At 25.5% G+C, this 23858-nt stretch overlaps 1 protein-coding gene across 2 annotated transcripts; it reads right to left on the bottom strand.

Annotated features, from left to right (window-relative positions):
• Window positions 1-220: 220 nt before the first annotated feature.
• On the bottom strand, window positions 221-23721 carry LOC117168369 (DDB1- and CUL4-associated factor 10). 2 transcript variants are annotated; one of them, XM_033353963.1, is made up of 6 exons: window positions 23056-23721; window positions 15838-15951; window positions 12088-12285; window positions 8601-8775; window positions 8269-8484; window positions 221-2229 (listed from the first exon to the last, which is right to left on the bottom strand). In XM_033353963.1, exons 1-6 carry the CDS (start codon window positions 23259-23261, stop codon window positions 1075-1077), a joined length of 2064 nt encoding a protein of 687 aa, XP_033209854.1. In that variant the 5' UTR covers window positions 23262-23721; the 3' UTR covers window positions 221-1074. The 2 variants fall into 2 exon arrangements, with proteins under 2 accessions (XP_033209854.1, XP_033209855.1); XM_033353964.1 differs by having other exon boundaries at window positions 8601-8772.
• Window positions 23722-23858: the final 137 nt, after the last annotated feature.

The following is a 23858-nucleotide window of genomic DNA, read 5'->3' as shown; positions in this document are numbered from 1 at the left end:
TTAAAATCTCCAAATTCTTAAATTTTTAACTGGTTTAAAATCGTTTTTGTTCACTTTTTATTACTTAAAGTACAGATAAATTTAAAAAAATTTATTTATTTATTAAATAAAAATATTTCTATCCAAAATTTGCAACATCAAAGGCTTTTATTTTTTATTTCTTCAAGCATTTAAGAAATCATTTAAAAATTCTTTGAATAATAAATAATAGCATAATTAAAAAACATAACAATTCCAATAATTATTTAAAAACTGTTGAAATCGAGCGTGGTCCAGTGGCCACCCTGGTTTTGCTTCTTCATGTATATGAAATAAGTTTGCATCCTTACAGCGAGTGCTTTTCAATTAGAAAAAAAAGACTAACACTTTCAATACTTTTCAATTTAAGATTTCTGTCCTTCCGAAAATCTCATTGCCAGAAAATAAAAAAAGCAACAAAAGATATCAGAATAGAAGAAATTATAAATTCCTATTCAAACTTTAAATTTAACACTTTAAAATGTCTTCATTTAAATTTAAAAAAAAATGTAAATAGGAAGGGAATCTGGAGTTCGAATTTTTTTCTTCCTCCTTTAATTTCAATAAAGACCTTTTAGAGTATTTTACCCAAATCTGATCGTTAGATTCTAATTTTTTTCCCCCAAGAATTTCGCAGTAAATCCAAATAAATAAATAAAAAGTCCATCTATGGGAAAGCAATTGAAATTAATTGACAAAAAATGACTCAAATTTCGATCTAAATTCAAGGGAATCCACACAAATTTAATTAAAAATAATCTAGTTAATTCCAAAGTAAACTTCAATCTCAATAAATTCAATACTAAAAAAAGTGTCTTCAGACTTTCACAAAAGTAAGACCAATCTTTCTTCAGTTTCGATTCCAGTGCAGATTTTTTAAAAACCTACACTTACAACTGAAAATCGGGAATAACTTACAAAAATATCGAGCAAGTTCGCACCAGGCTGTGAGACCTGCAAATATAACGCCTTCGTGGGAAAAAGAAGAAGAAGAAGAAGAAAAAACAGATCGCTTTTTGTGTAATAAACTCAACTCCACGAGTCAGTTCATCATAATTAAACTACTGGCTGATGCCAGACTATCCTCCCACTTAAACATCCCGAAACGAGAAGGCAGTGTCTTGGCGAAAATTTCGTACTCACTACAATATCCGCGTGACTAGCATTAGTCGCCAATTCATGAAGTTGCACCGATTCATTGAAGGACGGCACACAGTCCGACAATTCCTGGCATTCATTCGAAAAGGCTAAAAGTCGAACGCCATAGCCAAAAGGCGAGCAGATCACTCGTCCGTCGGCGGAGAAACACAATTCTTTGATATAACCCGACCCAACATTCGGCTCCTCAATATAGTGCGTCAGTCTCGGAATATTCTGATGAATATTCTCATTCCTCGTGAGGGCGTACATCGGCTGATGAGTTTGACTAGTCTGACTTGGCGCTCGAATTCGATTCTCGCCGGTGATGACAACCGTGTACGATGATCTCGGCAGATTTACGCTGATCGCGTTGCTAGTTCGCGAGGCCATCCAATCCCGCCATTCATTCGAAGAGTGAATCTCCCGACCACGCTCTCGTCGCGATCTCGTCTCCCGGAAGGCGACCAAAGCTTCCCAGACATCAGCCGAGCTGACATGCAACTCCACATTTCCCGTGGAAAAATTCCGATTGTCGATCAGATCTCTTCGTCGCAATTCATTCAACTGGACACCCAGTCGCTGACGTTCCTCGTCTCGGGCTGAACTCTCGCCCCGGGACGTTGCCTCCTCGCTTTCTTCATTGAATGCATCGTCCTGTCTTTCAGTGCCGTCACTGGATTCTGCGGTTTGACTCCTCGAACCGATGTCAATCACGGTGAAATTATTGCTCGAGTTTCGCTGGGAGCGCGAATTTCGTGATTGGAGACGCAAACTCCGTCGTGTTCCTTCCTGCCAGTTGTTGGTCCTTGATGGAAAAACGGGTTGGGTCACGTCGGTTCTCACGAAAGAACTGGACCTTGCCTCGGACCCCGCTTGTGAATTTCGGCCACGATTGGCTCGATCGATTAAAAATGTCGAGGTTATTCCGGAACGTGAGGGCTGCAGGGGTTGTTGTGACTCGTCTGATTCCTCGGGCATGTCGTTTAAGTGGCTGGCTTTTTCTCCAGCTTCTTTCAGCAGCTCGAAAACTTCAGTCATATCGCGTTCCTGAATATCGTGCACGCATGTCCACTGAAAATTCCAATAAGACTGAATTAGCGTGATTTTTCATTCCAGATTTCAGGATTTCAAAAACCTCTCAAAGATTTCTGAACAGGGTGTCTACTCGATTTGTTTCAAACGATTTTTAAAGATTTAAAGAGATTTCTAAACATTTAAAAAAGATTTATCACCTCGAACAGGGAATTTTGGAAAATAATTATAATTCCAAGTTCGAACATGAGATAATTTCCAGGCACAAGGATTACAATTCTGATTGAGGACAAAGAATTTTTATAAAAAGAACTATAATTCTGAATTTGAACTGAGATTTCTTTAATTCCCTGCTTCTAAATCAGAATTAAAAATAATTCTTTACGGAAATTTTCTATTCTATGACCAAATTACATTTATTTACTATCGTTTTTAAAGAGTGCAATCTTTTTTGATCGCTTAGAAAATAATTGACAAAAAAGTGTTGCACTATAAGAAAAATGTCAAATTTCAGTGAGATATATAGAGTTAAAATGTTTTCGAAAATTGAAATTACACATTTTTTGTATTAAAATTATAAGTAGCATGAATTTTAAATAGACATTAATCAAATAATTGATTAAAATTGTCATTATAATTCTTTTTAAAGATCGCAATATTTTTCCTTCAATCTGAAAACAATTGACAAAAAAGTGTTGCACTATGAAAAAATTTAAAAGTATAACAAGATAAAGAGCATAAATTTTATCGAAAATATGCAATTATTAAACATTTTTTAACGTAAATAATTGGTATGAATTTTTCATTAATATTGACAAAGTAATTCATTAAAGTTTTTAACAAAATACTTTGAAACATTTTTTATTCATTACAATTAATTTTAAAGATCGCACAATTTTTTGTTCACTTTAAAAACAAGTGACAAAAGTGTTAAACTACAAGAAAAATGTAAAATTTCAATGAAATAAATAGAGTAAAAATGTTTTCGAAAATTAAAATTACACATTTTTTTAATTTAAATTACAAGTAACATGAATTTTCAATAGATATTGAAAAATAATTTATTAAAATGGTCAAAAAATTGGAGAACTTTTTTAATTCATTACAATTCTTTTTAAAGATCGTAATATTTTTCGTTCAATCTGAAAATAATTGACAAGAAAGTGTTGCACTATGAAAAAAATTTTAAATTACAAGATAAAGAGCATAAATTTTATCGAAAATATGCAATATTAAGCATTTTTTAACGCAAAAAATTGGTAACATGAATTTTAAATTAATATTGAAAAAATTATTAATTAAAGTAGTTACCAACATACTTTTAATTTTTTTATTCATTACAATTGTTTTTAAAGATCGCAAAATTATTTGTTCACTTTAAAAACAATTGACAAAAGTGATACCACACAAGAAATATTAAAAATTTTAGCAAGATATGTAGAATAAAAATGTTTTTAAAAATTAAAAATTTTGTAACACGAATTTTCAATTATCATCAATAAAATAAATAATTGAAGTCGTTAAGAAAAAATTTTTAATTCGTTACAATTGTTTTTAAATTTCGCAATCTTTGTTTCTTCACTTTGAAAATAATTAATAAATTATTGGTAAAATTAATTTTCTATAATATTGTCAAAAGAATTGATTCAAGTTGTAAAAAAATATTGTAAACCGATCAAATTAATTTTTTTAAAGGTATGGTTCGCAAACACAACTTTGGATTCTACAAACTTTGGATTCTACAACCTTGTTAATATTTATTTATTCTATAAATCCTATGGTTTATAATATAAAATTTTAGAAATATTAGACATTTGTAACAATAGATATTTTTTTTAACCTAATTAATGTTTATAAATGCAGTATAACAAAAGAAAGTAAATAATTTTCTAGCATTAAAATAAAATGTAAATTTTTATAGTTTAGTTCAATTAAGGGATAGTTTCAATTTTTAATAATCATTATAAATGTCAAGATTTTATTATAAATTATTAAAAATTTCATTATAAATTTCCAGATAATGTATACTTCACGTTTCAATATTACTTATTAATTTATTTGATATTTAATAGCAGGGTGGCAATTCGGCGAACGATTTCAAATGCCCGGTTTTCCCGGTCAAGTTTTAAAAACAAACAGATGAATTTTCAACTGAAATACTTAAACTGTGAAACAAAAAAGTGAATTTTTAAACAATAAGATTATTTTTCAAACAAAAAGATTAATTTTCTACCAAAAATACCATTTTTCAACAAAATACATCAATTTTAACGAAATAGTTGAATTTTCGATCAAAGAAGACAAATTATCAACCAAATAGTTCAATTTAGACATTGAAAAAATTAATTTTCCATCGAAAATGGAATAGTTATATTTTTAGTAACAAAAATTCATTTTCAACTTAACCAATTAATTTTCAATTAAAATGATTAATCCTGAATTGGAATTATTAAATTTTAAACAAAGAATGAGTTTTCAATTAAAATAAACAATCTTCATCTAAAATAATTCAAAACTAAACCAAAAATAAATAATTTTTACTATAAAAGATCAGTTGTCAACTAAAACTTAAATATTTTATTTTTAAGTTACGAAAATCAATGTTTAAAAAAAAGACCAAATTTCGAAAAAAATTTTACTTTTCAAGAAAAAATTGAATAATTAAAATTCTAGTCAAAAAATGAACATTCAACCAAACTGATGATTTCTCAACTAAAATTATGAATCTTCAACTGAAACAGTTGAATTTCATACCTAACAAAAAGATGAATTTTCAACCAAAAATAGAACAGTTGAATCTTCCGTTATAAATTTAATTCTTAACAAAAAAATCGGATTTTCGATTGAGAAAAAAGTGCAAAAAATATATATTTTTTAGTAAATTGTAAAATATTCCAGATTTCAAATATCGAAAAATATTTAAATTCTCGAAATTAACAACTAGTGAACACAGATTATTGATTATTAAATTATGAGCTATTAATAGAATTATAAATAAGGCAAACAATTCGTCAAACATAAATTTCAGCAATAGAAATATTTATGCGAGTGTAACAATTAATTTATTTTATAATTCGGCAATTTTTTTCTTACTAATTTATGATTTTTGTATTAATTTTTTCGTTATTTTGTGTCTGTTCCGGATATTCAAACACTTTTAAATATAATAAATATAATTATCATATCTAGACCATTAACGAATATTTTTCTATCTTTGATAACAAAATTTTCATAAGATTCTTCAGAAAATTTAAAAGATTTTTTAATATTTCAGGCTTGTCAAAAAAGTATCTAGAAGATTTTAAAAAAAAATTTTATAATATAGGATTTTAAAAAATATTATGAAAAATTCAAGTCCTTTTAAAAGATGTTTAAAACTTTTAGAAGTTGGGAAGGAATCAAGAAATATTTAATACATTTTCTAAAATGTTTCCGAGTTTTCAAATATTTGTAATCTATTTAAAACGCCTTAAATTCCTGAAAATATTTTTAACTGACACGAATTTTTCTCAAAATTTTCAAATATCATTCTAAATTAAAAAAATTACCTCACAATCTTCTAAATTTTCCCAGCAATTTTAAGAAAATTTATTTATTCTCATGAAAACTTTCGAAATTCTTTTAAATTCTACTAAATATTTCTTGGATTTACCCGATCTTTTATCGTTTTTATTTTGCAATCTTACCAAATTGAAACATTTTGCTTTAAAATCTTTTAAACTATTTTTAGAAATTTTTGGAAATAGTTTGTTATGTTTAAAAACCTTTTTTCAATTTTCTCTTAAGTTCATTTTTCAAAATGAAAAATTATTTTAAATTTTCACACGAATATAAGATAAATTCTTGTTTTTTTTTAATCTTGTCAGACCTTCTAAACCTTTTAATTTCTAAAAATTATTCAATTTTTTCCTTCATTTTTTATTTATTCTCCAAAATTAAAAAAATTGGCTTAAAATCTTTCCGATTCTTCTTTGACTATTTTTGAAATCTTCTAAAATCTTTTTAAATAATCTCTTCAAATTAATTTTTCGAAATTTTTCTTACGCACCTGAAAAAATGTCTTTTATTTTCGTGAAACTTTACAAAATTCTTTAAAAAATCTTTACAAGTTTTAATTATTTTTTAATCGTTTAAAAACTTTTGAATATCTCTTAAACTTATTCAAATTTTTCCTGAAATTATGTAATATGGCAAAATTGCAGATTTTTGCTTCAAAATCTTTCACACTTTTGAAAGATTTTAGGAAATAACTCAAAATGTTGTGATCTTTTTTCGATTTTCTCTTTAAATTCTTTACAAAACAATAATTTAAAAATTTCCCATGTATTTTAACAACTTTTTTTCACACCCTGACACAACTCAGTTTGCCTAAACAAATTTTAAATCTTTAAAAACTAAAAAAAAATGGTCTCAAAGTCTTCCATATTCTTTTAACCCGCATTTTTTAATTTTTTATACTTAAAATTATCTTTTAAAAATAAAACCGAAACCATTTCTCCTCAGATCTTTCATAATTATGAAAAAGCTTCCAACTTCCTAGGTATGTAATTTATTAGTAACTCATAAATTTAATTTTTTAATCCAAATTAGTAAATATCCATTAAAATTTGAGCTTAAATATTAAAAATACTAATGAGATTATTATTTTCTATTTACTTTTTTAATAAGATAATTAAATTAACTTTTCTGTTGAAAATTTATATTTTCGAATTAAAAATATAAATGTTTTGTTTTATCCGTTTTATTGAAAATTAGTTTTTTTAATTAATTCAACTGTTTTTAATTTTTAAATTACAATATTTTTTTGGTTGAAATATTAATAATTATATATTTTTTATCAGAATTCAACTTTTTTGCTTAGCCTAATAGTTCAATCTTTTTTAAAAGGGTTCAATTTTAAAATTAAAAAGGCTAATTTTCTACCAAAAAGACAGATAAAAATTCTACCAAAAGAGATGGTTTGTCAACCAAATAAAATTTTTCATTAAAAAAAAAAGAAAAAATATTTTTTTTAACCAAAAAGTTGCATTTTTGCTCAAAAAATATGAAATTTATAATTAACAAGATAAATTTTCGAACCAAAAAGAGGAATTTTCAACAAAATAGGAAAAATATTATACGAAAAGATTTTTCAGTCAATAAAATTGTCAATCAAATAATGAAATTTTTAACCAAAGAATAATTTAAATTGTTTGAATTCTTTTTTTAATTTATGTACTAATTTTAATTAAGATGAATTCTATATCAAAATTTACAACCAAACAGTTGAATTTGCCACTAAATCGATAATATTAATCTTCAATATTAAATGTGAATGCATACTTACTAATTTGAATAAAAATTAAATTTTGTAAGTTACTATTAAATTACTTTATTAAGGAAAGAAAGATAATAATAAAATAAATAAATATTAATATAATTCTTATAATAAAACGTTCATTAATATAATATATAATAAACATTGATAATAAATAATTAATAAATAATCAATTGAATGGCAAGCGTGGAAAATAAATTCCTTATGATTTATACCAATCCATTCTTGCTATTTAATGTATTCTAGAATTGTAAATTATTTGTACCATATTATTTTGATAAACCCCATTGGATTTTCCTTGGAGCAGTATTAGTTTATTTTGTGTCCTACTTAAGGATATACCCCAAAATTCTTGTCCCACTAATAATCGATCTGCCTAGCTTCAAAAACATCCATTTATATTAATTAATTATAAAATTAATAATGTGTTTTCTGTTCTAATCGAGCAAATAATGCATGAGTCACTTATTATAACGGTTTTTTTACGAAAACTTCTAATTCACCATTTAAAAATTGTGTTTATGTGGTTTAGCTTTTCGTAACTCTCCCAGTAATGGTTGGTTTACCTTATAGGCAAAAAAAAGAAGTATTTTAACAATTAAAATTCATATTTTTCCCATCCATTTGAATAATTATCGCCCTAAAAGTATAGCCAGCTCCGTGACTCGCCCGCGGTCAAATAAAACAATTTGGTTTTTAGCATTTACAAAATTTAAAAAACCCCTTTTTTCAGACACCCTCTCATCTCATTTTAAACTCACCTCAGATTTTTCTCCAGCGCTAATATTCCGTGACAATGCACACCATCCCTGCGGATGAACTTGTAAACTAGATATCACTTCGGCATCATTGCCGTCCGGAAAATCGGTCAAGAATTCGACTCGATTATGTTTGCGCTTATGAGAAAAAAGATGAGTGAAGTTTGCAGCCATTGGAATGGTTGTCTGTGATTGTTGCATTAGTCGATACATGTTTGGCTGCAATAAATAACAAAAACGATCCATTAACATATAGAAAAAAGATAATTAAAAAAATCTTGAGTCTGACTAAAGTAATTTACATTTTGGATTTACATTTTTTTTTAATAAACTACCTTAAATCCTCGAAGGTCGGCTGTTAAAGTACTCAGTTTGAGATCGTGTATTATAATTAGATAACCAGAAGTTGTGCAAATGAGCATTTTACTAGCGTCAGGACTTAATCTCGTTCTCATCAGTCCATTTGTATGGAATACTCTAGTATATAGACAGCTATTCTCTGTAAAACTACTTAAAACAATATTTTGTATTATAAATTCAAGACAGGTGGAAAAATAAATTTTCAACGTTCCCTGACTTATTTTTCATTTTTCCTGGCCATTAATATTTAAAGAGGAAAATTATAATCTTTTATCAATGGAACAGAACAATTTTCAATTAAAATTCATTAATTTTTTTTATTTATTATTATCAGGGTAACCGCAGCCTAATTTAGTTGAAAAAAGTGAACTATTTAAACCGAAAAAGTGGCCAAAAGTGACTAATTTCTAATCCAAAAAGTGACTAAAAATCACAAATATGAATCAATGTATTACCTGACTTACATGTAATGTTTTTTTTTTTTTAATTGAAAAGAATTCAAAAGAATACGATGAACTTTGTAGGGATTCCAAGTGAATTAGAACGAAGTCAGGATGCATTTATAAGACTTACAAGAAAAAATTCAAATTAAATGAAAAATTTTCTAAAAAACGAAAAATTCCGCTAAAAAAAAGTGAATTGAAAACAATTCAAATATTAAAAAATGAATTAAATTCAATAAGTTTTGAATGAATTGAGAAAATTTTAAGGGAATTCAAAACAATTTGATGAAATGCCTTAAAACTCAAGGCAATGAGAAAAGCCTTGATGATGAATTCAAGAAAAACTTTTTTTTTTAAATCACAAATCAGGAGAAATTCATATTCAGCGTAAATTCCAAATTAATTCAAATGAATTTCATAAACCCTGAGAAGTTCCCTCACTTCATATGAATAAATTCATTAAAATATTATAAAGTTACGCAAAATACTATGAAATCTGAAATTTCAAAATACACTTAAATATTGCAAAACCTTTGAACTCACTTTAAATTATAGAAATAAATTCAAAAGTTCTTGCATTCTTTTTAAATTACAGAAAATATTCGAAAAATCTTGGAAATCCCATTAAATTACTGAAATCAATGTTAAATTCTTTAAAATCTATTTAAATGCATTACAATATTTCCAATCCCTTGATTTTTTTAAAGCTCTGAAAAATTACATACTTCAAATTTAAAGAAAAATCGAAAATTTTATAAGTCTTTTCGAAATGCTTAAAATTACTGAAATGTTTTTGAAATAGCGTAGGATATTTGAAATCCTCAGAACAATTTTTTTAAATCCCTTCAAATTTTGCATAGCTCTTAAAAACTCCTTGGATTTTTAAAAATACCCTAAAATCTTTTGAATCTTTTCAAATTATTAAAATTAGTTTTAAATTGTTTGGAATCTTTTAAAATATCCTAAAATTTTTTTAAAAACCTTGATATTTTTTGAAGCTTTTGAAAATCAATAAGATTTTTTTTTAATATCTTAAATTATTTTAAATCCTTCGCAATATTTTGAAATATATTTAAATTTTCTCATGGCCCTTAAAAGGATATTTAAAATCCTCCAAAATCTCTAGAAAATTTACTAAAATATCTTGAGAGATTTTAAAATTAAAATAATTAAAATCTTTGGAAATTTTATATTTATTTGAATATGCCTTAAAATCTTTTAAAGTACCCTAAACATTTCAAATCCATTCAGATATTTTAAAATCCCTTGAAAACTTGTTAATTCTCTTGAAAATTTCTTAGATGTTTAAAAAAAACCCTAAAATATTTTGAAATGCCTTCAAATTATTTAAATCTATTGAAAATTCTTCAGAATTTTTGTAACATATCCTCAAATATTAAAAATCCTTCGAAATCTTATCAAGTCCCTTGAAATTCACATTTGGAATGCTTTTGAATGATTGAAATCTTTTCGAAATTCCTTGAAAATCTTTTAAAATACACTAAAATATTTTAAATCCTTTGAAATTATTTGATACCACTTGAAACTTTTTAAAGCTCTTGAAAACTCCCTGAAATTGGTTAAAATATCCTAAAATCTTTCAAATTCCTTCAAATTATTAATATAAATTGAAAATTGCTTAGAATCTTTTAAAATTTTCTATAATCTTTAAGTTTATTGGAAATAATTCTAGTAAATACATTAAAATCCATTATTATTTTTGTATTCCTTTACAATAATTGAAATCTTTAGAAATTTCTTGACAATTTTGTAATATTTTTAAAATGCCTTTGAATCTTTATAAATACCCTTAAACATTTCAAACCCCTGAAAAATTTTAAAGCTCCAGAAAATTACATAATTGGAATTTTTAGAAACAACCTAAAATCTTTAGAATTACTTCAGATGATTTTAAATGATTAAAATCTATTAACAATTTTTTGGAATGTTTTAAAATACCCTAAAATATCTCAAATCTTTTGAAATTTCATTTCTTGAAAATTTCTATAGCTCTTGAAAATCCTTTAAAATAATATTTAAAAATACCTTTAAATCTTTAAAATCTTTTGAACTTCCTTTAAATTATTAAAATCACTAACCAAATTCCTTGGAATCTTTTTAAATACGCTAAAATGTTTCAAACCCTTTAAAAGCCCTTCAAACTATTGAAATAAAATCAAAGTTCCTTGCAAGATTAAAAAAAATGCCTAATTTCTTCTAAGTTCCTCTTGAAATTTAAAAAAAATATAGTGACAGCTTTCCAAATCCCTCAAGATGCTCAGATATCTTATAAAATCCCTTGGAATCTTTTAAAATGTCCCAAAACCTTATAATCATATAAAATCGTTCCGTAACTTCCGAAATACTAGTAAATTTTTTAAAACCCTATTACATTTTTTTAAATCCCTTAAAATAATTGAACATTGGGATGTTTTTAAAATATCCTAAAATATTTTTAAATAACTTCAAATTTTTTAATCTACTGAAAATTTTTCGAAATGCTTTAAATGTCCAGAATGTTTAAAAATACCCTGAAATATTTAAAATCGTTCGAAATCTTTCGAAACTATTTAAAGTTCTTGAAAATTCCTTCGAATTTTGTTAATACTCGAATATCTTACAAATCCATTCAAATTATTTTAACCTGATAAAATTTTTAGATATGTCCTAAAATACCTTAAATATTTTCTTAAATTCAAAAAAACTTCAATAACTTGAAGAAAATACAGACTTAAAAGTGATTTCAGAAAAAAGTGACTACTAAAAGTAACTATATCACAGCCCTGATTATTCTTGATAGTCACTTAAAGTGCTTTTTACAGAAATTCCCTGACTTTTTGCCATTTTTTTTCTCTCTCAAAAATCCCTGAGTTTACCTAACAAAATTCCCTAAATTTTCCCTGATTGCCAGGTTTTTCCTGGACTGGGGCCACTCTAGATTATTATAATTTTCTGCTGTTAACTATTAACGAAGTAAGGAAAAATTATTAATTATTAATTAAATATTCTATATATTTACCTGTTTATATCCCAGGTATAAATACTGCCATCGAAACCGCTCGTCAATAGTAAACCATCATTGGGACAGTATTCTATATTTTTTACCCAATTTGAATGACCTTGAAGAGTTCTAATTCTTTGTTTTAAATTCCTAGAATCCCAAAGTGCTACTGTGCTGTCGTCGGAACAAGTCGCAAATATCCGTTGATCCAGAAATCTGAATATAAATGTAATTCAGCAAGTGTTTAATTACTATCTCTTTTTGTTAAAAGCTGATCAGGCAATTTGAAATTCCCGGGCTTTTCCCGGTTTTTGCCCGACCAAATTTTTTTATGCGACCAATTTAAAGATGTCTTTTTCTAATTTGTCTCAAACCAAAGTATAGGAACGGGCAATTTAACATAATATAAATATAAAAAAATTATCTTGTAATTTAAAAAATTATTTATTAATCACAGGCCACCGAAATTTTTTTCAACTTGAAAATATTAGAGTAGAATTTCTTTTCCCTTAAATAGGTTGAAAACTAGAATTATTCTCTATAAAGCGAACCAGGATAAAGTCATTTGTTCAATTATTTGAAAAGATAATGCAAATTTTAATGTTTTCTTAAAATTAAATTTCTTAAAAATCCAAATAATAATCAAAATCAAATGAATATATATTTTAAGTAAATTGGATAGAAACCTCGTCATTACTGATTTATTATATTCTGCAAAAATATTCCTTTCCGCAAAAAAATTTTAAGATTTCTCCAAAGTTTTTATTTTAACTTTAAACATATTGCATTACGTAGGAGGAAAAGTTTACAATAATAGTGACAATTTTGTTCGATTTTATAGAAATTTACCTTCAAAATTTTTTCAAGGATATTGAAAAATATTTTAAAATGTGAGATTTTATCATGATGGATCATGGCAAACCAGGAAAACCCGGAAATGACACTGAATTTTTGTTTTCGCCAGAAATTTTACAATTTTTTAAAAGAAAAATCTATCCAATCACTAATTGAATGTTAGCTTTTTAATGATTAAATCCAGGGGGCGTTTTAATCGAAGAAAAAATTCCCGGTTCGCAAACATTTTTCACGGTCAATTAAATTCAAAAATTCGAACTCTAAAGACAACCATTTTTCCATTTGAATTAATGAAAAATGAACTGCAAATTAAAGCATTTAAGATGGAACTCTTAAATTTTTAACTTTTAAAATTTAATTCAGTTTCAAAAATATAAATCCATGTTATCATTTTCAATGCTATAAATTGAAGAATCATTTGATAAATTTAAAAAATTGAGATTATAGTATTTTAAACAATTTTTATTTAATTTTAAATAGTTTAGATATCCTTAAAAATCTTCAAAATTTTGTTTTAGTCTTAAAAAATCAACATGTTCTTTAAAATTTTTTTTAAATAAATGATTATTAAAAGTTTTTAATAACTTCTTAATACCTTTTAAATTGGATCGAATTTCAAATAATTTATCAAAACAAAAAATCATTTTCAATTTGTGTAGCAAATCCCAAAAACATTTTTGTTTGTTCTGTTGAAGCCTTTCACGTTTCTTAAAAGCCTTATAAATTTGTGTTCAAACTCTCCAAAAGTCTATATTTTGTTTTAAATTAGGCTATGGCTATTATTTATTTAATCATTTCAAGAGAATCATTTTTAAAAATAGAACAATTAAAGTCGTAACATTTAAAGTTTAAAATCTCCTTGAAGTTTTAACGATTGAAAGCTTTCTATTTCAAACAATTTAGTTTCAAATTATTTTCTTTTATTACGACTAAGATTTTTGAATTGAATCAATTTAATTTTTGACGTTGAACTCTGGAAACTCTTAAATTTTGAACCGATTTAGATTCGTCCTAACAAATCAATTATTGTTACTTTTTGATATTTCAAGTACAGATCATTTTTTTAAATAATTAGTTTATATTTACCATTGATAAAATAAAAATGTTTTTGATCAAAAGTTTTCAATTTTAAACGCTTTTAATTTTCAATTAATTAGGTCATCCAAGACTGCATTTTAAAATTCTTTTAAACAAAAACATATGCTTAAAATGAAAATCTAAAATGGAAAATGTGGTTAAATAAAAGATTTTTGAATTACGCATTATAAATTGAATGATATCATACCTAAAGAAGATGAAAAAATTTTGTAAAATTCCCGGTGAAAAAATAAAGTCACTGTCATTTCTCGGTTTCAAAAAATTCCCGATCATTTCCTTGTTTTTGGGTTCTCGGTGGAACTTTTTTTAATTATTAACTTTTAAAATTGAAGCTTCAAGCAATTTTTATTCAAAAACTCAATAATTTTCACGTATAAACTAGAAGATTTTTTAACTTTTCATTTGAACAATTTTATACTAACTTCTGTTGAACTGCACAATTTTAAGTTTTAATCTTTTATCAATTGAGCAGTTCAAAGATTTCTGGTTTAAAAATCTAAACCCACGCTATCATTTCCGATGCTCTGAATTGAAGAATGAATCAATGAATTTATGATTTAAAAAAAATATTATTATTTCAATCAATTTTAAGTTAAAAACATTTAAAATTGAACGATTAAAAAAACTGAAACCTTTTAATTTAGAAAATAAATTATTTTTATTTTAAGCGATTTCAAATTAATAATTGTTTAATTACAATTTAAATGTATACAGCCAAACTCAAGTATAAATTTAGGGATCTGAGATTCTAATGATCCAAGGCTTTATATTGCCAAAAGTTCAGTTTTAATTTGTTTAGATTTATTATTTCTTTTATCATTTTTAATTTGAAATAAACAGTAAAATATTGCTAAATTATAAAATTTGTTAATTTTTTTAAATACAACATTTCAATATGAATGGGTTAAAAATGGACTATTATAGAATGAAATAATATTTTAATATGATTCAAAATTAAATAAAAGCATTTAATTATGAATCGGTTTATTTGAATTATTTCTCAACTTTTAATATTCGAAACACAGTTTAATTTCAAAAATCAATAATTAATTTATATTTACAGTTAATGAACGTAAGACGTTTTCTATTTAAAAATGAAAATTTCAAGCACATTTAATTTCTAATTATTGAGATCTGCACGACTGAATTTTTAAATTTTCTAAATTGAAAATTTACGCTTAAAAATGAAGATCTAAAATAAAAAATTATCTAAGTAAAAGATTTCACAATTACGTATTGTAAACTAAATGGTTTCATAATTGAAAAAATTAACAATTAAACTTATTTAAAATTGGATTTGTATTATATGATATGAAATTTATGATATATCAAGTGAGTGTATCGATTTTTCTGAAAGAAATACTTTTGTAACATATATTGAATAAGTAAGCATGAGCATGAAAAATATATATCCATTTGATTTTTATTATTATTTTCCTAAACATTAGATGCCTCGAATTTTTTCAACTTTTTAAGATGTTGATTATATCAGATATAATTAAATTTTTCGGAAAATTTGAAATTTGCACCATTTTTGCAATGTCTTATTGAATAATTTTATTGACAAAATGCATTCTACCTGATATCTTTTATAGATAATTCTAATAACTGCCAACCAATTGAAGAAAAAAAATGTTAACTCTCATAAAATTCTCGACCAAACAATAAAAAGAAAATAAAGTAAAAAAAGTTGATTTTGCGATAGAAAAGAAAAAAAAGCGGCACCAAATAAAATTCCTGGGTTTTTTCCAATCTCCTATTCCGCTAGACACTCTGTGAATATTTAAAATAATAGTTTTTAATAGTACGACTCACCTTACGCAATTGACACAATCTCCGTGAGCATTATCAATAGCACGAATCAGTCGTCGAGTTAAGGGATCAAACATTAAAACGCTTTTCTTTTCACACGCAGCTAGCAAAAGCGATCTACAAGAAAATAAATATAATTTTGTGTTATTGATAATAATTAATTATTTCTGATTTAAAGTAGACAAAATTATGTCACTTGTTTCTAAAAAAAAATTTAATTCACCTAAAAAAAGATTAAAAACAATATGATGATAAATATTAACAAAGAAAAAGAATGATATGCAAAAAAGGAAACATATCACCAAATTTTGTAATTGTAAGTTTTCTAAATTTCCGAGTATGTCCAATGTTGTAAATAAATTACAATAATTAAAATACTTAACTGACATATATGTAAATTAATTCATATATTTCAGAAAGTGGAAAGTGTTTTGCAATTATTAGTATGTGGATAGTATCTGTCTTTAAGTACATAAATTACTGTATAAATTATTGCATACATTAAATTTTTGTTCGCGTATTCTAATGTTTTAATGTTATCTTACCTAAGTTTCCTCTTTCTAATTTTTTTAATGCTAATTGAAACCTGTTTTATCTGTGGAAATTTCTTTTTATAATATTATACGCATTGTATAATTATTTGTTTTATTTCTTCTTTATTAAACAATATTTCATATTACATGCATTCAATAAATTTAGATTCGAGGAGTTAACCATCCTTCGCGTGAATTATTTTGATCAGTTTGTAGACAACTTAAATATTCAAATTATGTGAATATTCCTTAAAATCCTGTAAGTTCTATGGATTCGATATTTTTTATATTTCGCGAAATCTTTTAAAGTCGCTTAAGATATTCAAAATATCAAAAAATCTTTAAAAGCCCTTTAAAATTAATTGAAATATTACGAAATCTTGTAAATCTTATAAAATTCCCTAATATCCTTAAAAATTAGTGAAAATACTTTGGCATCTCTTGTCATCCTTTAAAAATCCGTAATTAAAAAAAATGAACCTTTTAAACATTTTGTAAATCTATTAATTGTTTTTAAATTATGTGATTATTTCTGAAAATCCTATAAATTTCATGGATATTGTACATAATCACTTGTAATCTCTTTAAAACGATTAAGCTCCATGGAAATCCTTTAAAATCCCATAGAAATCACTTAAAATTCATGAAATTCCGGGAAATATTTCGAAATGCCTTGAAATCTTAATCGAAAGCCCTTTAAAAAAACATTAAATTCTTACAAAATCTTGCAAAATCCGTGGATATACATTCGAATGTTTTTAAATCTCATAAAATCCTTTTAAATCCCGTCAAATATTTGAAAATATTTTAAAATCTGTTAAATACCCTTACATTCCGGAAAAATTTCGGCACGTCTTTTCAAATCCTGTGAGTTTCGAAATATTACGAGTTATCCTGAAATCTTCTAAAATCCGTGGATATACTTATGAATGTTTTCAAATCTCCTGTTCACTTAAAATCTGTTCAAATCCTTTTTAATCTTTGCAAATCTTTTGAAAACCCGTAAAATCTTATAAAATCCCTTGAAATCTTCGAAATCTATTTAAACCGACAGACATCCTTCAAAATTCATGAAAATACTTCGGTATACCTTGATGTCCCGTGAATCCATTAAAGAATTTTAATCCTTAAACAAATTTTAATAAATAAAATATTTCCTAAAATCCTATACATTTCAAGGATTAAGTGCATAAATCCCTTGAAGTCCTTTAAAAACTGTGAAAATCCGTTGAAATCTTCTTTAAATTTCGCGAAATCTTTTAAAGTTCCATGCAATCTACAAAATCGCATTAAAACCCAATAATTATTCTCAAAATGGGTTAAAATTCTTGAAATTACGTAAGATATTTCGAAATATTATGAGATTCATTAATATCTTTAAGGTCTCGTTAAAATTCATTATAATCTAACGAAATCTTCTAAAATATTCTACATCTTCTACATAATATTTCGGAATCACTTTAAAATGATTGAGCTCCCTGGAAATACTTTGAAAAGTTTGGAAATCCCTAACTTGAAAATTCCTAAAATATTTCAAAATAATACGATACCTTAAAATTTTCGAAATCCGTTTAAAATTCACAGAATATTTTTAAATTTTGGTTTGAATTCTGTGAAATCATCATACTTTCCTTTAAATCTCTTAAAATCTGTTAAAATCCCTTAGATCTTTGCACATATTTGGAAATTCCGTGACATTTTTTTAATCTTATAAAATCCCTTGAAATCCCTTTAAATCTTTGAAATATCCTTATTCTATCCTTTAAAACGTATGAAAATACTTCGGTATCCCTTAAAATCCCGTGAATTTCTTTGAAAATTTTGAGAATCCCTTATTCATTTATCTCATACATGATCTCTTGGAATCCCTTTAAAATTATTGAGCTCCCAGAAAATCCCTTAAAATACATTAAAAACTCTGGAAATCCCTTACATTTTCTTAGATTTCCTGAATATCTTTTGAAATCCTCCAAATCCCATACAAATTCTCTGAAATATCTAAAACTTGGATAAAATCTTCAAAATTGCTAAATAAAAACCGCTTCAAATCTTTTTTAAATCTTGGTAATCCCATTAAAATCTTCTGAAGTTCTTTAAAAATTCGTGAAAACACTTCGCTATCTCTTAACACCCTTAAAATTCCGTCAATTCTATTGAACATTTTGTAAATCCATTACATTTTTCTTCAAATTCCCTTAAATCTTCGAAACCCCATTAAAATCCTCTAAAATTCTTAAAAGTACTTCATTATATTTTGAAATCCTTGGAACTCATTTGACATTTTTTTAAATCTCGGTTACTGTGAAAATAATGGATTTAAAATCTTGACAGAGTGAGATCAAAATATAGAATCTTACGTAAGCATGGGGTCTAAATTTCCAAAATTATCTTTATATAATTAATGAACGTTTCCTATGATTCAACAATTGATAAAATATCTACTGAAATCCATTGGTAAGAATTAAAAAAAAGTAAAAAGCCAGGAAAAACAAAACAAAATGTAAATAAAATGTTTTGTTATAATGCACAAAAATGGTGTGTGCTTTTAACCAATTAAGAATTTATTTCCACATGTATATCTTATAAATATAAAATGTAATACTTTTTTAGTACGATAAATTAAAATGGAAACTCGTTATAATTTTCTAGTACACTCACACAAATCATACAAAGACCTCGAAAAAAAATAGGATTGGTTTCATAAGTTCATTTGCATTTTGCTGCAGACCTTATCTAGGAAATTTTAAAATAAAAAAGATGAATATTGAACCAGTAATTGAATAATTAAATTATAAAAAATATATATAATAGTTTATATTTCAACAGCAAATTGTTAATTTTCAATCAAAAACAGTCCAGAAAATATTATCAACCAAATTGATAAATTTTCACGACAAAAAGGCAAATTGAAAATTAAATTTTCACCTAAAAACTATCACATTTTAACAAAATGTTTACATTTTCAATCAATAAAATTAATTTTTATTAAAGTGCTATAATGTTAAGCCGAAAAGATGAATTCACATCGAAAAACCTAATATATGAATTCTTAAATAAAAATAATCGACTTTCAGCTAAAAATAGATTAGTTGAATTTCCAGCTAAGAAAAGCAATTTTCAATTAAAAACAAAGGATGGATTTTCATTACATTTTCAACGAATAAAATAATTCTTTATCATAGGAGTTCAACTTTCAACCAATAATTTCATTTTCGGCAAAGTGTAATAAAATAGTGGAATTTTTATTCCCCGAAGATGTATTTCCAAAAAAGATTTTAATTATTAACTAAAAAAAATGGAATAATTTAATTACCAGTCGAAAAAATAATTTTCAAACAGACTAGTTTTAAAAAAAAAATCAACTTGGAACAAATTAGTTGAACTTTCAACCAATTAATTAATTTTTCAATGAAAAAAAAGATAAATTTTAACGATGAATGTTATAGTTGATATTTCAAAAGCAAAAGACATTTTAATGTTTAATCAAAAATAATTTAATTTAACCAAAAAAAAAAGAATAAAAAAAATGTAAAAGTGGATATTTCAACCAAAAAAGGGTAATTTTAAACAAACAACAGTTAAACTGGTTAAATTCAATTTAAAAAAATGGATTATCAACAACGAACAGTTACAATTGGTATTTCAACAAAATTTTTAATTTTTAATCGGAAAAAGACGAGAAAACAATGTCAACCAAATTCTTGAATTTTAAAGTTAGAAAGACGAATTTTTCGCCCAAAAATAATAACTTTCAACGAAAAAGTTCTTTTTTCACCAAATAATTACATTTTCAACTAAAAAATATCATTTTAGACCAAAATATTTATCTTTTCATATAATAAAATACATTGTTTACAAAGCAGTATAATTTTCGACCAAAAAAGATTAATACGAAACGAAAAATGTAATAGTTGAATTTTTAAATAAAAATAATCGGGTTTCACCTAAAAATGGAATAGGTGAATTTTCAGTTACGAAAATTAATTTTTGAACAAAAAAAGATAAATCTTCGTAAAATTTTCAACGAATAAAATGAAATTTTATCAAAGTAGTTCCACTTCTAACCAGTAGTTGGATTTCTGAAAGAGAGTTGACTTTTTAACAAAACAGTTGAATTTTCAACAAAATAATTTAATTTTTAATGAAATATCGGAATTTTTATTTCACAAAGAAGTATTTTCATCCAAATAATTGAATTTTCAACTAAATAAATGGAATTTTAAACAAAAAAGATAATATTCGATTTTAAAAAAAAATTAATTTTTCAATGAAAAACAATCGGGAAATAAATGTCAAGCAAATTCCTGAATTTTCAAGTTCAAAATGCAAATGTTGTGCCCAAAAATAATAACTTTCAACAAAAAATTTATTTTTTAACCAAATAATATTTTAATTTTCAACTAAAAACGATCAATTTATACAAAATGTTTATACTTTGAGCAAATAGAATAAATTTTGTACAAAGCAGTATAATCTTCAACCAAAAAGGATGAATACTTAACGAAGAATGAAATAGTCGAATTTTTAAATAGAAATGGTCCGTTCTCAGCCAAAAACGGAATAGGTGAATTTTCAGTTAAGAAAAGTAATTTTTGAACAAAATAAGATAAATTTTACTAACATTTTCAACGAATAAAATTAATTTTCATCAAAGTCGTTCAACTTCTAATCAATAGTTGAAGTTTTTAAAAAGATTAGACTCTTTAACGAAATATTTGAATTTTTAACAAAATAATTTAATTTATAATAAAATATTGGGATTTTTGTCCCACAAACAAGTATTTTCATACAAATAATTGAATTTTCAACTTAATAAATGGAATTTTAAAGAAAAAAGATAATAGTCGATATTTCAAAAAAAAAAAAAATTAAATGAAAAACAATCAAGAAATAAATGTCAACCAAATTCCTGAATTTTCAAGCTCAAAATGCAAATGTTTTGCTCAAAAATAATAACTTTCAACAAAAAAGTTATTTTTTAAGAAAATAATATTTTCATTTTCAACTAAAAACTGCCAATTTATAACAAAATGTTTATATTTTGAGCAAATAGAATAAATTTTTTACAAAGTAGTATAATCTTCAACCAAAAAGGATGAATATTTAACAAAGATTGTAACGGTCGAATTTTTAAATAGAAATTATCAGTTTTCAGCCAAAAACGGAATCGGTGAATTTTCAGTTAAAAAAAGTAATTTTTGAACAAAAAAAATATAAATCTACGTAACATTTTCGACGAATAATTAAAGTAAATTATTTTGTTGAAAATTCAACTATTTTGTTAAAAAGTCAACTTGTTTAAAAAAAATGCAACTATTGGTTTGAATGCTAAGCTACTGTAATGCAAATTTATTTCATTTGTTGAAAATGTCATGACAATTCATATTCTTTCATTTGAAAATTAATTTTCTTAAATCAAAATTCACCTATTCCATTTTTGGCTGAAAATCTATCATTTTTAATTAAACATTCAACTTCTAACCAATAGTTGAAGTTTTAAAAAAGAGTTGACTCTTTAAGAAAGTAGTTGAATTTTTAACAAAATAGTTGAATTTTAAATAAAATATTAGAATTTTTATCCCACGAAGAAGTATGTTCATCCAAATAATTGAATTTTTAACTGAATGTGATGAATGCTCAACAAAAAATATAATAATCGATATTTCAACAAAATTTTAATTTTTCAATCAAAAACAATCGGGAACAAAAATGTCAATCAAATTGTGGAGCTTTCAAGAGCATTTTCGACCCAAAGATAATATTTTTCAACAAAAAAGTTAATTATAAATTAAAAACTAACAATTTGTAACAAAATATTTATATTTTCAACCAATAAAATCAAGTTTTAACTAAGAAGTATATTTCTTCAACAATAAAAGGTGAATTTTTAAATAAAAATGACCGATTTGCGGCCAAAAATGGAATGGGTGAATTTTAAGTTTAGTTCTGATGATTTTCGGACAAAGTCGAGATTTTCTAAAACCACAATCAGATGGGATTAGAATGTAATGGAGGCCAAAAATTGCTAATCCCTTGAAATATTTTGAAACCTCGTTTCTTGATCTTGATAGAGTGAGATAAAAATATAGAATCTTACGTAATTTCCTGTAATCCTACAATTTGCAAAATGATCCTTACATACGTAATGTACGTTCCCTAAGAATGAACAATTGATGAAATACATGCTGAAATTCATTAGCAACAATAAAATGAAGTACAAAACAAAGAGAAACAGAACAAAATGGAAACACAAATTTTCAATCACAATACACAAAAATGTGTGTGCTTATAACCAATAAAAATTTATTTCCCTACGTATATCACATAAATAAGAAATGTAAAATATACTTTTAATACGGTAAAATAAAAAGGAAACTCGTTATAATTTTCTGGTACACTCACACAAATCATACAAAGACCTCGAAAAGGAATAAGATTGATTTCATACGTTAATTTGCATTTTTCTGTAGACCTTATCTAGTTATTCTAAGAATAAACCGTGGCATTTCCCAATAATTCATTTTAATTGCTTTCATTGATCGAATCAACGCCTTTTTTAAATCCTTAATGCCATTAGTGATTAGTTCAATGTTGCAAAATAGGACTTTTAGGTTAGGAACAAAAGACCATAAACGAAGATTGAAAATTAAAGAAATGATAATTTGAATTAAATAAAAAAGTATCTTACCCATCAGGAGAGTATTCCAAGTTGAAAACCCCGCCGTGAATCGCACTATAGAGATTTTCATTATGATCCCAAGAAGTAACAGACTGAATAGACGAATATAAAGTTTTGTGAAAACGATCATTGTGACCGAGCGGTTGGCTTATGCCAAGTTCTCGCTGTCTCAACCACATATTATTTATAGATAGTTTCGTTTTAATTTTTGGCATTTTGTCGTCCTCTTCTTGATCGAAAAATTAATTGCATGCAGATTACATGCAACCAATTTTGACAACTTTCCGTAACTTCACAGAAGCTATGCCCTAATCACAAATTGTTAGTCTCTTTCCTCAACAATAAAAAGCCGTCAAATTAATTTCTCTATATGCACCACAAATTAGAGATTAAACCTGCATATTACAAGATTTTTTTGATTTCATTCACATTGCAATCACTCGTGTTGCAGTTGCAGTTCAAGGTTTACAAGTAAAGGTTAGGTATAACTTTCGGAATGTGCTTCGACTTCTGTACAATCGTTTATTGTTATTAACACTGATTCTAATTTTAAATAAGACTCAAGATCTTAGAAGCTAATTATTTATTTGACAAGGAAAAATAATGTTCCCTGATAAGGATAAATACTTTTTTCAAAAACCGAATAGAATCCCTGTAACACAAATACGTATGCGCGCCATGTTTGACATTCCCGTCGATTCTGCGCTCAACCAACAATTTCTCGCATCAACCTTTGGTCATCAGGTCATCTTTTGGATCCGTAACCAATCATAACGCTCCTAAGTTTCCTACTGGTTATCGATGTTCGTTAC

The sequence above is a fragment of the Belonocnema kinseyi genome, chromosome 2 (assembly GCF_010883055.1).
Source record: "Belonocnema kinseyi isolate 2016_QV_RU_SX_M_011 chromosome 2, B_treatae_v1, whole genome shotgun sequence".
In the NCBI taxonomy this organism is placed as follows: Eukaryota; Metazoa; Arthropoda; class Insecta; order Hymenoptera; family Cynipidae; genus Belonocnema; species Belonocnema kinseyi.
The sequence above is the reverse complement of the archived record's forward strand: the minus strand, read 5'-3'. Positions and strand labels throughout refer to the sequence as shown.